The 12180-nt window shown below is 37.8% G+C and overlaps 1 protein-coding gene across 1 annotated transcript; it reads left to right on the top strand.

The window, feature by feature from the left end:
* Positions 3263-5730, top strand: LOC109725706 (protein indeterminate-domain 14-like). Its single transcript, XM_020255007.1, has 3 exons — positions 3263-3793; positions 3971-4394; positions 5014-5730. Exons 1-3 carry the CDS (start codon positions 3628-3630, stop codon positions 5375-5377), a joined length of 954 nt encoding a protein of 317 aa, XP_020110596.1. The 5' UTR covers positions 3263-3627; the 3' UTR covers positions 5378-5730.

Raw genomic sequence — 12180 nt, forward strand, 5'->3', positions numbered from 1 at the left:
GTGAGTGGGAATTATCATATAATTAACTGCCATTTGGAACGTACGTACGTAGCATTTGCATGCATGTATAATGATTAAGTTAACACTCTAATCCATGGGAAATGACAAAAGAGGGGGAAGGGATATTTTGTAAGGTGTTTAACTCACGAGAAGTGTATTAACCAAGCACAAGGAACGTAATCATGCATTCCTCACTACGTAAAACGTTTTTTAAATGATACGGCGTACGTTACCCACGAGGCTCCATACATGAGAAGCATTCTAGGAGAGATCGAGCAACATAANTTTTATTTATTTGGAGTATATATTGTTTGATTATAAACTATTCTTACCTAGTATGCACTAATACCAAGAGCTAATTAAGGGAGTAATTAGGGTGAAAATTGGTTCTATATAATTTATTTGGAGATGCTTTAATTGATTCACAGATACTTCTTTTTCTCACAGTAATATCAGTAGAATATACATATAGCCAATAGAAAAGGGTCTAATAGCTAGGAATTATTATGTTATGTTGAAAAGATACTTTCTTAATTTTTCTGTAAATAATTGATGTATTAACAAATTTATATATTGACTTATTAAATTGTGCATATGAAATAATCAAAATTCTTCATATTATAATACCAATATATTAATAATTTTAAAAAGCAGTATTGAAAAAACCCGTAATAGTAATTGAATAATATATTATAATTATATAAGTTGCGATTTATTACATGTGGACTTGGGCTTTGTATATGTATGTAGAAAAGAGAATATTATAAGTTATGGCCATGTTAATGGATCAATGATGAGTGTCTTGTGATCCTTTTCGTACTTTATATAAATGTCCTTCCGATATGTCCATATGATTAGCAACTAGATATTGGTTTACCTCCATCAAAGAAAAATGTATTGTGTTCCCGATATATCTTTACACATTATTAATATATTAATAACTAAGTAACGTTATCCATGCACTCTATACTAAGATGTAAATCCTATACAAAGATCCTTTNTAATTTTTTTAAGTGAGAAAATATTCACGAATTCGAGAGGAGACGATTGGATTATGTAATTGGTGGTGTGCGTAATTTTGTAACTTCTGCAAAATCTTACTTCTATTTATTTTCTGAAAGAATGAGAGAGCAGCATTATTTCGTTTAGATGGCGAGTGTTACTATAGATGCACTAGAGTGCTGCTCTTATGTGTAGTTAATGTGTTAACATATGTGAGGTAAAGATTTTTTATTGGTTCAAGTTCTCATTCCGAGAGTACTATATATATTTATTAAAGAAAAATACTATTTTGTACATTTTTTATAGGGATGTGAATTTCATACCTCTACATCCAATATTTTTGGATTTTAGTTAAATTTTTTTTCATAAGACAAGTGGATTAATGTTGTTCACAAAGGATCTTTGTATAGGATTTACATCTTAGTATAGAGTGCATGGATAACGTTACTTAGTTATTAATATATTAATAATGTGTAAAGATATATCGGGAACACAATACATTTTTCTTATGAAAAAAAATTTAACTAAAATCCAAAAATACTATTTTGTACATTTTTTATAGGGATGTAAATCCTATACAAAGATCCTTTGTGAACAACATTAATCCACTTGTCTTATGAAAAAAAATTTAACTAAAATCCAAAAATATTGGATGTAGAGGTATGAAATTCACATCCCTATAAAAAATGTACAAAATAGTATTTTTCTTTAATAAATATATATAGTACTCTCGGAATGAGAACTTGAACCAATAAAAAATCTTTACCTCACATATGTTAACACATTAACTACACATAAGAGCAGCACTCTAGTGCATCTATAGTAACACTCGCCATCTAAACGAAATAATGCTGCTCTCTCATTCTTTCAGAAAATAAATAGAAGTAAGATTTTGCAGAAGTTACAAAATTACGCACACCACCAATTACATAATCCAATCGTCTCCTCTCGAATTCGTGAATATTTTCTCACTTAAAAAAATTATACGACAGATAACTCCCGCTGATGTAACAAGTTTTACTAGTTATCTTTATTCTTATATTATTTTTTGATTATAAATTATTATAGAATATGGATGCGAGCATAACAAAACTCCATCTTAATATATAATTACCATTATAATTGTTTAAAGCGTGTAGGAAATTTTTTTTTACCTTTCACCCATGGAGGGGAGAGCTCACGTGTACTTTGGGAAAGAGGGGCATTAAATTCATGCAATTTACTGCAGGGGGAAGCTGATGAAATAATTATTATGAGAGCATTTGTTTCTTTGTGGGGGATGTTTGTTTCCTCTCATGTACTGATCCCCACAGCGCCCTCGATGTGACCATAAGAGTGGGTTCGTGTTCATCGTGTCCACATAAATTGCGCGAAAAATCAGCTATTTCTAGCCGTTGGATTTTGAGACGTTGATGAGCATCATCCAACGGTTGAAACTTATTCGTAGCTGGCTCGCTCGGCTTGTATACATGAGCCGGAGCCACGGAGCTGAAAACGAGGAGAGAGTATTGCATGCACCTGGTGCACCTCGCTCCGTACTCCGGATATTAACTCACTAATTAGCTACAAAAGTCGCGAGGGAAATGTGTGCAAACTCTACTCCCCAAAAATGAGTTGTAGATCTTACATCTCAAATCTTAGAATTTAAAAAACTCTTTTGGAAATTTAGCATTAAAAAAATATTGACAAGACAAAAAAAATTAATATTGATCATTAAATAATGAAAAGTTAGATTTACACCCATTTTAGAACGTACAACTAACATTGCTCAAGTTTTAATATCGTAATTTAACAAACTGAATGTGTTCTTTGATGCTCCTTTCTATTTGGTTGATTTACGAGACTATTTGATGACTAAGTAATGATTTAAAAACAAATTATCAGATATAATTTATGCGCTGTGAAAAATTTTAGTTGTAAAGACAATTATCGTATTAATTAGGACAATAAATACAATGTGTGTTGTCAAGATGTTTTAATCGCACTTTTCATCCACTAAATTCTGCAAGTCTTTTACGTAAAATAAAAGAGTGAGATCATCATGCTTCCAAATAAAAGTATTTGAAATTTTATGCAGAGTAGAGAATAAAAGATAGAGAGCGGTGTATGGTGCACCAGGTGCATGCCATAATTTGTTTGCTTTTAAGTCAATTTTGTAGTCACTCTGTGTGTGTTTTTAACATTTCTCATGGTATTATTATCAGGGGGGGATGGCTCCAAAGCCAAATGCTACATCCCAAGCCTGCCTCACTTGCCATAGCCCACCCATAAAATCCTAAAAGGAAAGCTGCTAAACCTAAAGCAGTTAGAAAGTAGCCTTCCTAATGTGTGTGTGTTTGTGTGTGTGTGTGTGTGTGCAAGAGAGAGAGAGAGAGAGAGAGAGAGAGAGAGAGAGAAGGCTCAAACACAACACCCCCTAGAAAAACAAATTCCTAGAGAGAGAGAGAGAGAGACCTTTTCTCCCATCTATAGCTGTCCCATTGCTTTGTTTATTCTCCCCTTTATGACAGCCACCACCCAAGAAGCCCCATAACATAAACATCCCCATTAGAGCCATTTGCGTAGGTGTTTCACATAATTAACAGCGTCGACATACTTACTAAAAGATCACACACTAAATTCGCCATGCTCAGCTCCGACTCGCCGGCCCCGGGCGGTGCCGCCGACATCTCCGCATCCGCCGCCGCGGCCTCTCCCCACCCCTTCCCTTCTCTCCACATCACCACCACCACCACCACCACCACCACCACCGCCGCCACCAAGAGAAAACGACGGCCGGCCGGAACTCCGGGTAGATACATATACATATATATAAACATACATACATATATATACGTACCTATATGTATATATATATATATATAGAAAATTAATATATGTTAAAGATCAGGAGGGGTATTAATTAATAAAATAAGATATATAATACTTATGTATGTATGTATGTATGTATGTGTGTGTGTGTAAATAGACCCGGACGCGGAGGTGGTGTCGCTGTCGCCGCGGACGCTGCTGGAGTCGGACCGGTACGTGTGCGAGATCTGCAACCAGGGGTTCCAGCGGGACCAGAACCTGCAGATGCACCGGCGGCGGCACAAGGTGCCGTGGAAGCTGCTGAAGCGCGAGGGCGGCGCGGGGGGCGAGGGGGCCGGCGCGGAGGCGCGGAAGCGGGTGTTCGTGTGCCCGGAGCCGAGCTGCCTGCACCACGACCCCTGCCACGCGCTCGGCGACCTCGTCGGGATCAAGAAGCACTTCCGCCGCAAGCACAGCACCCACCGCCAGTGGGTCTGCGCCAAGTGCTCCAAGGCCTACGCCGTGCAGTCCGACTACAAGGCCCACCTCAAGACCTGCGGCACCCGCGGCCACTCCTGCGACTGCGGCCGCGTCTTCTCCAGGTCCCCCTCCCTCCCTCCCTTCCTTCCTTCCTGCTGCTCTCTCTCCATTCGTGTTTTGGCTGCACTATCTAAGAGCTATAGCTGTCTCATTCTATTAATTACTAAATTTTTTCCGTCTTTCAACATCGTGCATATTTCCTTTTTGGGACATATTTATTTTAAGTAAGCAAGTTTCGGAGAGCTAGCTAGCGCAAGGGTGGATTCTGCTTAACCAATATAATTAAGTCTTATATCTTACATATACATATATACATATATATAATTTGTGGTTAGAATCTTAAAATGCATGCAGTGATAGTTTAATTTCCATCTAAGAAATGAAATTCCTGTACAGAGCGATCGATCGCTCTTGTTTCTTGTTTCTAGACGGCTTTCAAAGAGGCAGACGTCAGGCATCTCAAGGAGATCCATCGGGGCGCAATTCCCCAGTGCCGCTGCCCTATTAATCGATTTCTGCAACATTTTATTTTATGTATGTGTGTGTGTGTGTGTGTGTGTGTGTGTGTGTGTGTGTGTGTGTGTGTGTGTGTTTGGCATGTACACATTTCGGATTAATCAAAATTCTTACGACGTTTGCAACGAGTTAATCAAAATTCTCTGTGCTGATCGATCCCTGCAGGGTGGAGAGCTTCATCGAGCACCAGGACCAATGCACTGCCGGCCGGGCCGGGGCCAGGGCCGATCTCCCGTCGGCCGCGACGGCCGTCCAGCTCGCGAACGCGCGGCGGATCCGGCACCAGGCACAGGTGGAGCTCAGCCGCGCCATCGCCCTCCGCGACCACGCCGTGAAGCAAATCAACGCCACCTTGCTGCAGATCACCTGCTGCTCCTGCAAGAGCCGGTTCCGCGCCAAGGTCGCGAGCTGCAGGCCTGACGACGACAATTCGCTCGCCGCCAGCTACGTGTCGTCGGCGGTGACCGGCGGGGAGGACGCGAAGAATCGTGAGCACAATAATAAGGTGGCGAAAATGGCTGCCACGTAGTTGCACGCGCACCGAGTGTTGGGTGTTCTTCGATTAATTCAGATTATTACTATCCTGAGTGGATGTAATTAGGCTTAATCATGATGGTCTAATTAATGTTCAATTTCATGATGGGTCTCATGTGAATTAGAATCTTTATATATGTTTGTTCGTTTGTTTGCTTTGGAATTCATTTTATTTAATGGAGGAATTAAAAAGGGCGGAGGTGATGGTGTTGTTCGTCCTAGTGATGATCATGATGATGATGACGATGATGTAGCCTTCTTTTTGGCGCTGGATTATTCTTGTAGTGGGTGTACTTGGATATTGGAAAAAGTCAACACAAATACCATAAATTAAGAAATTAAAAAGAATCTCAGGTGCTTCTTCTCTGCATTGAGGAGTCCACAACAAATCTATTCATTCCAAATGTGTGATAGGTACCCTTCATTAATGTTTGATAATAATAAAATTAATTGAGAATTGTTTAGCTCAAGTCTACTTTGGATTGCAATAGTTGATTATTGGGAATTCTCCCTATAAATTAGATCAACTATATAGAAGATGTATGGAGGGTGCTTTATTTAGTCCTGGACTTGTATGTGCCTTAAATTGAAAGATTTAGCTAAATTAAGTCCTTTGAATTGAACTTTCAATATACTTTCTCTTAAGTGACTGAAATTAATGCAACATCGAAATCTCATTAAATACCATTTTATATCAAGTTTGAATATTCCGGTACAATTTGCTAGAGCAACGACAGCATATGCCGAACTTCTATTCAAATTGTAACGACTCGACCCGTCAGTAATAATAACTGTTAGATCCAAACCACCAACCCAAAATTCTTAAACTTTGTTATTATGTCTAGTCTAATCGAGTTTATATACCTTCACATCTAGTCATAACTATCCGATGTAAGATTATTGAGGTGTCTAGTCATAACTATCTGATGGGTGTCACATACTCCCTCCATTTAGATTCCGTTTAGATCATGATGTCCTCGTCAGTGCTAAACACACACACAACCTAAAATCATCAAACAATGTAAGACTTATCTTGCTAGCCTTATCATTCCGACCCTAACATAACCTGTCATTCACGGATCTTTGCTTAATCTGTCATTCTGACCTAAACTCAGCCAAGGCCCAAGACTCATCTCACATTTCCGACTGGTGAATCAGCTTTTATACCACCACATACACAGCCTAAGATCATCAAATAATGTGAGACTTGTCTTGCTAACCTTGTCATTCTAACCCTGACATAACTTATCATTCACCGACCCTGACTTAATCAGTCATTTTGACCTAGGCTTAGTCAAGACTTATCTCACACTTTTTGGCTAGTGAACCGGCTCTGATATCGTCGGTCCAAAATGCTTAAGCCCGATTAAAAGTTTTAGCCCTATTATATCTTATATCTAGAACTATCTGGTGTCTCACATTAGGAAATGGCCAAAACCATCGGTCCAAAATGTTTAAGCCCAGTTATTATGCTTAATCTACTCAAGGTTATATACCCCCACATCTAGTCATAATTATCCGATGTAGGATTATTGGGGTACTGTCACGTACTCCTTACTACTGACGTTCTCGTCATACCTAAACACACACACAGTACAAGATTACCGGGTGATCCCGCTAGCAATAATAACTCGTTAGGCCCAAACCGCCGGCCCAAAATGTTTAAACTCAATTATTATTATATACTCTTTACTACTGACGTTCTTGTCATACCTAAACACAAACACAGCACAAGATTATCGAGCGATCCCGCTAACAATAATAACTCCTTATGCCCAAATCACCGATCCAAAATACTTAAGCTCAATTATTGTTATTAGTGTAGAGTTTCTGATGTGGGACTATTAGAGTGTCACAGACTCCTTCCATTTAGACCCTAACGTCCTCGTCAGCCCTAAATACACACAGAGCCCTAGATTACCAAGCGATGTGAGACTTGTCTCGCTAGTCTTTGTTATTCCGATCTTGACTTAGCCTATCATTCACCGACTCTGACTTAGCCTGTTATTCACCGACCCTGACTTAATCTGTCATTCTAACCCTGGCTCAACCAAGACTCATCTCACACTTCCGGCTAGTGAACCGGGTCTGATACTAAATGTAATGACCTAACCTGCTACCAATAATAACTCGTTAGGCCAAACCATCGGCAAAAATGCTAAAGTTCAGTTATCATGTCTAGTTTAATCAAGCTTATATAACTCCATATCTAGTCATAACTATCTGATGTTGGATTATTGGGTGTCACAAAAATGCTTTTTATTTTTAACAAACACGATGTTGGAGTGGTGCTTGAAAATATAAGTTTTTATAAAATACTAAGAGTAGAGCTATTATGCTATCGGAAGCATAAAATAGTTGGTGCTTCCAATTTTTTAGCCCTTGTATCAATCCTTTTGATCATTTTTAACCATTGGATTAATATTATTATCCAATGGGGACCACTCAACCCTAAAAGAAACACTATCATCCTAATCGTATAATTTTTGATCTACGGGCTAAAAAATCGGAAGCACTATTCCCTTATGCTTCCGATAGCATAGTAACTCTACACAAATACTAATATATTATTATACTAATGTATCACACCGCGTAGTATTGACATAGCTCGGAAATACAAACACCTGCAACTAGTAATAGAAAAAATGCCGGCCCCTTATTGTAACTTACTAACTTACTGCAATCACTCCACTCCATGCGGCTGTTTTGAGGGGACAAGTGATGAGCCCAAATGGGGAGTAAAACAAAGAACAGGTGGCACTGAACCCCAAAATGCACCACATACAGATAAAATTTTGAACCCCCAAGCCCAACACAGCAGTGAGGAGGGTGGTGAGAGCTGCGTCTCAATGTCACAAACAAGTCCAAACTAAGCAGAGGGATTGGGAAAGCGAAAGAGGCCACCCTGTTGCTGTGGTACTTCGCTCTTGGCTATATCTCACTCTATTTCTCACACACACACACACACACACACACACACACACTCTCTCTCTCTCTCTCTCTCTCTCTCTCTCATTGTTTATAAGATATTATTATTCCACACAGATATCATGCACAAAGGAACAGATGCATGGTTTTCAGTGCCACATATTCGCACAGGCTCGCTCTTTCTCTCTCGTGTTAAATCTCTGAAGGAGGAGCAGAAGAGTTGCAGAGAGTAGGTGGAGTGTGTGAACCCAAATGCTTCCTCAGGTACCATCAAGGTTCGCCTCCAAGATCACTGATGTGCTAATAAATTATATATACACAATAATAATATAAATTGTAATTAAAAGTAAAAATTAAATATTCAAACGCTATCAGAAGTAGATTTTATCATCTCAAATAAAAATGGTCCCAGTATAAACTTTTGTCTATTTATGGTATAAAATTTATATGCAGGGATCTCTTCCAATTGTTCTAATAGAAAAGTGGTCACGCATACTCTTAACATTTCTGCATAGTAAAATCTATGTCATAGGCACAAACAGAAAAATGTGACATTTAAGAAGAGATAATAAATTAATCATAATAAATAAATAAATAAATAAATAAAGAGAAAGCTACGTGATAAGAATTGTCTCTATAATAAAGTTAATAATATCGACAGTAAGACCGGGCAAATCCAGTACTACTTGCACTGCTTTAAAATTCGAGTTTTGGGCATCATGAAACAGTTTCAGGAGTTAATACCAACAGGAAAACCAGCAAATCCACTGCTCTGCACTTTTCTATAAAATTTCGAGCTTTGCGCCTCTCAAAACAGCATTAGTACATTAGTGGATACTTCAGAACCCGCATAAAGAGGAATCCAAAGTGTTGTGAATGTTGCATCTCTCTCTCTCTCTCTCTCTCTCTCTCTCTCTCTCTCTCTCTCTGTACAGGATTACTTTTGATGATACGAAAACGTAACTTTCTCTTCTTTTTAACCTTTCCTCTCTCTTTCACTCTCCCTCTCTCTCTCCCCTCTCTTTTCCGTGTTCCTTTTCTTTTTCTTTTTTTTTTTTGGGGCTTCTTTTTACTGCAGTGAGATGCGCTCGACCTGTATTGCGCTTCCCTTTGGGTGTGTGGGGTTTTGGGCGTGTTATATTGAGAGATTTTTGTGTGACCGTGGTCTCTACACGCGGAGTCTTATTTATGGGGGGAAATGAGCCAAGCTCGGAGCGAGCTGCTCAATTCGCGTGAAATTTAATTTCAAGCCTAAAGCTAGCTCACAGCTCGGCTTGAAATTAATTCGAGTCGAGCTCGACGAGTCTATTTCGAGTCGAGCCGAGATCGACGCTCCTTAAACGAGCCGATTGTAAATTCCGATAATATCTAATCAATAGTTTATTTTTATATGAACATTACCTACAATTTGATGCAACATGTCCAATGTCAAAATAGCTAAAATAATTATAAGAAATGTGGAGCTAGGGTGACTTTCTGACTGGATGAGGGTCTGAGAGAGAGAGAAAGAGAGAGGAAAACAGTAGGGATTTGGAAATTGAATTTATTATGTTTTAGGAGTATGTACAACAGTGAAAGCTGAAAGAGATAGTGTGTTATGTACATTTAAGAGGTGGGCTCATTACACGATTGTACTTGTTGGGATTTTTTATTGGCAACTAATAATAGCCCAAATAAATTAAACCTATATACTGAATATATTATATAATATATATATATATATAATATATATATATATATATATATAGTATATAGTCGCTCTATACTTTATGAGTATTGGCTCTTATACTCCATAAGTTTCGACCGCTCTAGATTTATTCCATAATTCATTTTCATCAGTAAGTCATACTATTTAATTCCAACGTACCCACTCCGCAACGCTAGGGAACCACCTATCATTCTAATGAGGACAGCCATCATCCTAACTCACACATCCCATACAATCAATACGTTAAAATTTATAAGTCAAGAGGGTCTATACTCCATAAGAGTATAGTGCCCAGAGCCTATATATATAATATATATATATATATAATAGAGAGAGAGAGGAGAGAGAGAGAGAGAGAGAGAGAGAGGAGAGAGCAGAGGCTGTGGTGGCTCTCAGAGCACGGAGCCAGTCCGTGCTCTAAGCCGTTTCGATGATGGAGTTTTCGAATTGAGATCGGCTATCGTTAAACTGATCTAGCGATTGTAAAATTCTAGAAAAATTTTTGGTGATTTTTCCAGATATCATTTACCTACAATTCGAAAGGATTCAAAATCATAATTGTTTAACGCTAGAGAATAAAAATCTATAAAAAGTGGCTGATATAGGCACTAAAATTTTCGATCAGAAATATAGATCTGTTGTATTATAGTATAGAAGAATTTTCCTATCAAAAATTTCATGCTGACTTGAAGATACTTCAACCCGTTAAACTTGAAACACGGCAGATATCAACCATTAAAAAAAATTATGGATTTTGAATCCTTTCGATCACATAGGTAAAGTGATATCGAAAAATCGTAAATAATTTATTTTCTAAGAAACTTCAAAAATGCGCTAGAGTCAAGTCTATACGGAGCCGAGTCGTCGTTCGAAAATTCGCATCATCGAAAACCTCAAGCGAGCACGAGCCTCCATGGCTCCATAAGAGCACAGCACCCTGCCTATATACTATATATATAATATATATATATATATATATATATATATATATATATACATGATATATATATATATATATATATATATATCGAGCTTTTCGAGCCTAATTCGAACGAGCCGAGTAATACTCAAGCTCGGCTTGAAATGAATTTCGAGCCTTTTATTTTGTTCAAGCTCGGCTCATTTAATTTCGAGTCGATCTCGAGCGAGCCGAATATCGAGCCGAACATGAGTCGGCTTAACAGTGATAGATAACTCTCACGATCGTTTGGTTCACGATTTATAATAATATTTTGATAATTTTTTATATTTTCTATTATTATCGTTCAATTAAAGTTAGGTAGTTGTAAAAAATATTAATGAAATAATAGAATCATTATAGATTCTTAACTATTCTCATTTTCATGCTTGAGTGAGAGTCGATAATAGTCCATTAAAGATGAATATATACTAATTCTTGACAATCACCCAACCCAAATAGCTTGACAAATTAGTACCAGATTTATTATTCTTAATATAAAAGACACAAAATAAGTTATTACTATCGTTAATCCGGTATTCGGGATGGAATTAATGTTCTAGACTCAAGCGGAAAAACAAGCGAATATGGGGTAAGTTTTTAGAGTCTATGATACCTAATAGTTATCTCCTTTTCATTAATTAGTATTAGATATCTCTCAGCATTAAATAGATTCAGACTATTCTTGATCAGGTACGGAAGATGGTATGTTTTGCATTCGAGCCCAAATGTAAGCGAAAAGGGGGTGTTTGATAGTAATTTTTTTTGGTTTAATAGCGTGTTAATTAATTAGATAACTCTGATCAGTACCATGCGGGTACTGTGTCTTGTAGATTGTTATCGAACCAAAATGGTGTAAAATTTAATTTTAGCTCAGCTATTTTTCAGTTCTGAAGTGTCCGGATTAATAGACCGTGGTCCACTCAATAATTTCTCTTGGCATTTGCAGCGCGTTCAGAGAAAAATGGCAGCGAGAGTTTGTCTCTTTGGCTTGGATGTATTTATTCAGCCTTTGGACATTTCTTTTTGCAGTCCCTTTTCATCTTTTTGTTTTTATAGGTAAAAGAAAGTGAATTGCACAAAGATTGAATAAATGGGGTTGTAGGGAAATTGAACGAACCTGGGTAGGAATATTAAGTTTTCTATGGCATTGGGCCCTCCTGCACAACAAAAAAAAAAAAAAAAAAAAAAAAAAAGAGTAAAA

The sequence above is a fragment of the Ananas comosus genome, linkage group 2, assembly GCF_001540865.1.
Source record: "Ananas comosus cultivar F153 linkage group 2, ASM154086v1, whole genome shotgun sequence".
Lineage (NCBI taxonomy): Eukaryota > Viridiplantae > Streptophyta > Magnoliopsida > Poales > Bromeliaceae > Ananas > Ananas comosus.

Bases quoted from the DNA above. Each gene is read 5' to 3' on its own strand.
- LOC109725706 (XM_020255007.1), top strand. From the start codon at position 3,628: ATGCTCAGCTCCGACTCGCCGGCCCCGGGCGGTGCCGCCGACATCTCC. The intron at 3,794-3,970 runs GTAGATACATAT...GTGTGTAAATAG, and splicing joins ACGGCCGGCCGGAACTCCGG to ACCCGGACGCGGAGGTGGTG. The intron at 4,395-5,013 runs GTCCCCCTCCCT...CGATCCCTGCAG, and splicing joins TGCGGCCGCGTCTTCTCCAG to GGTGGAGAGCTTCATCGAGC.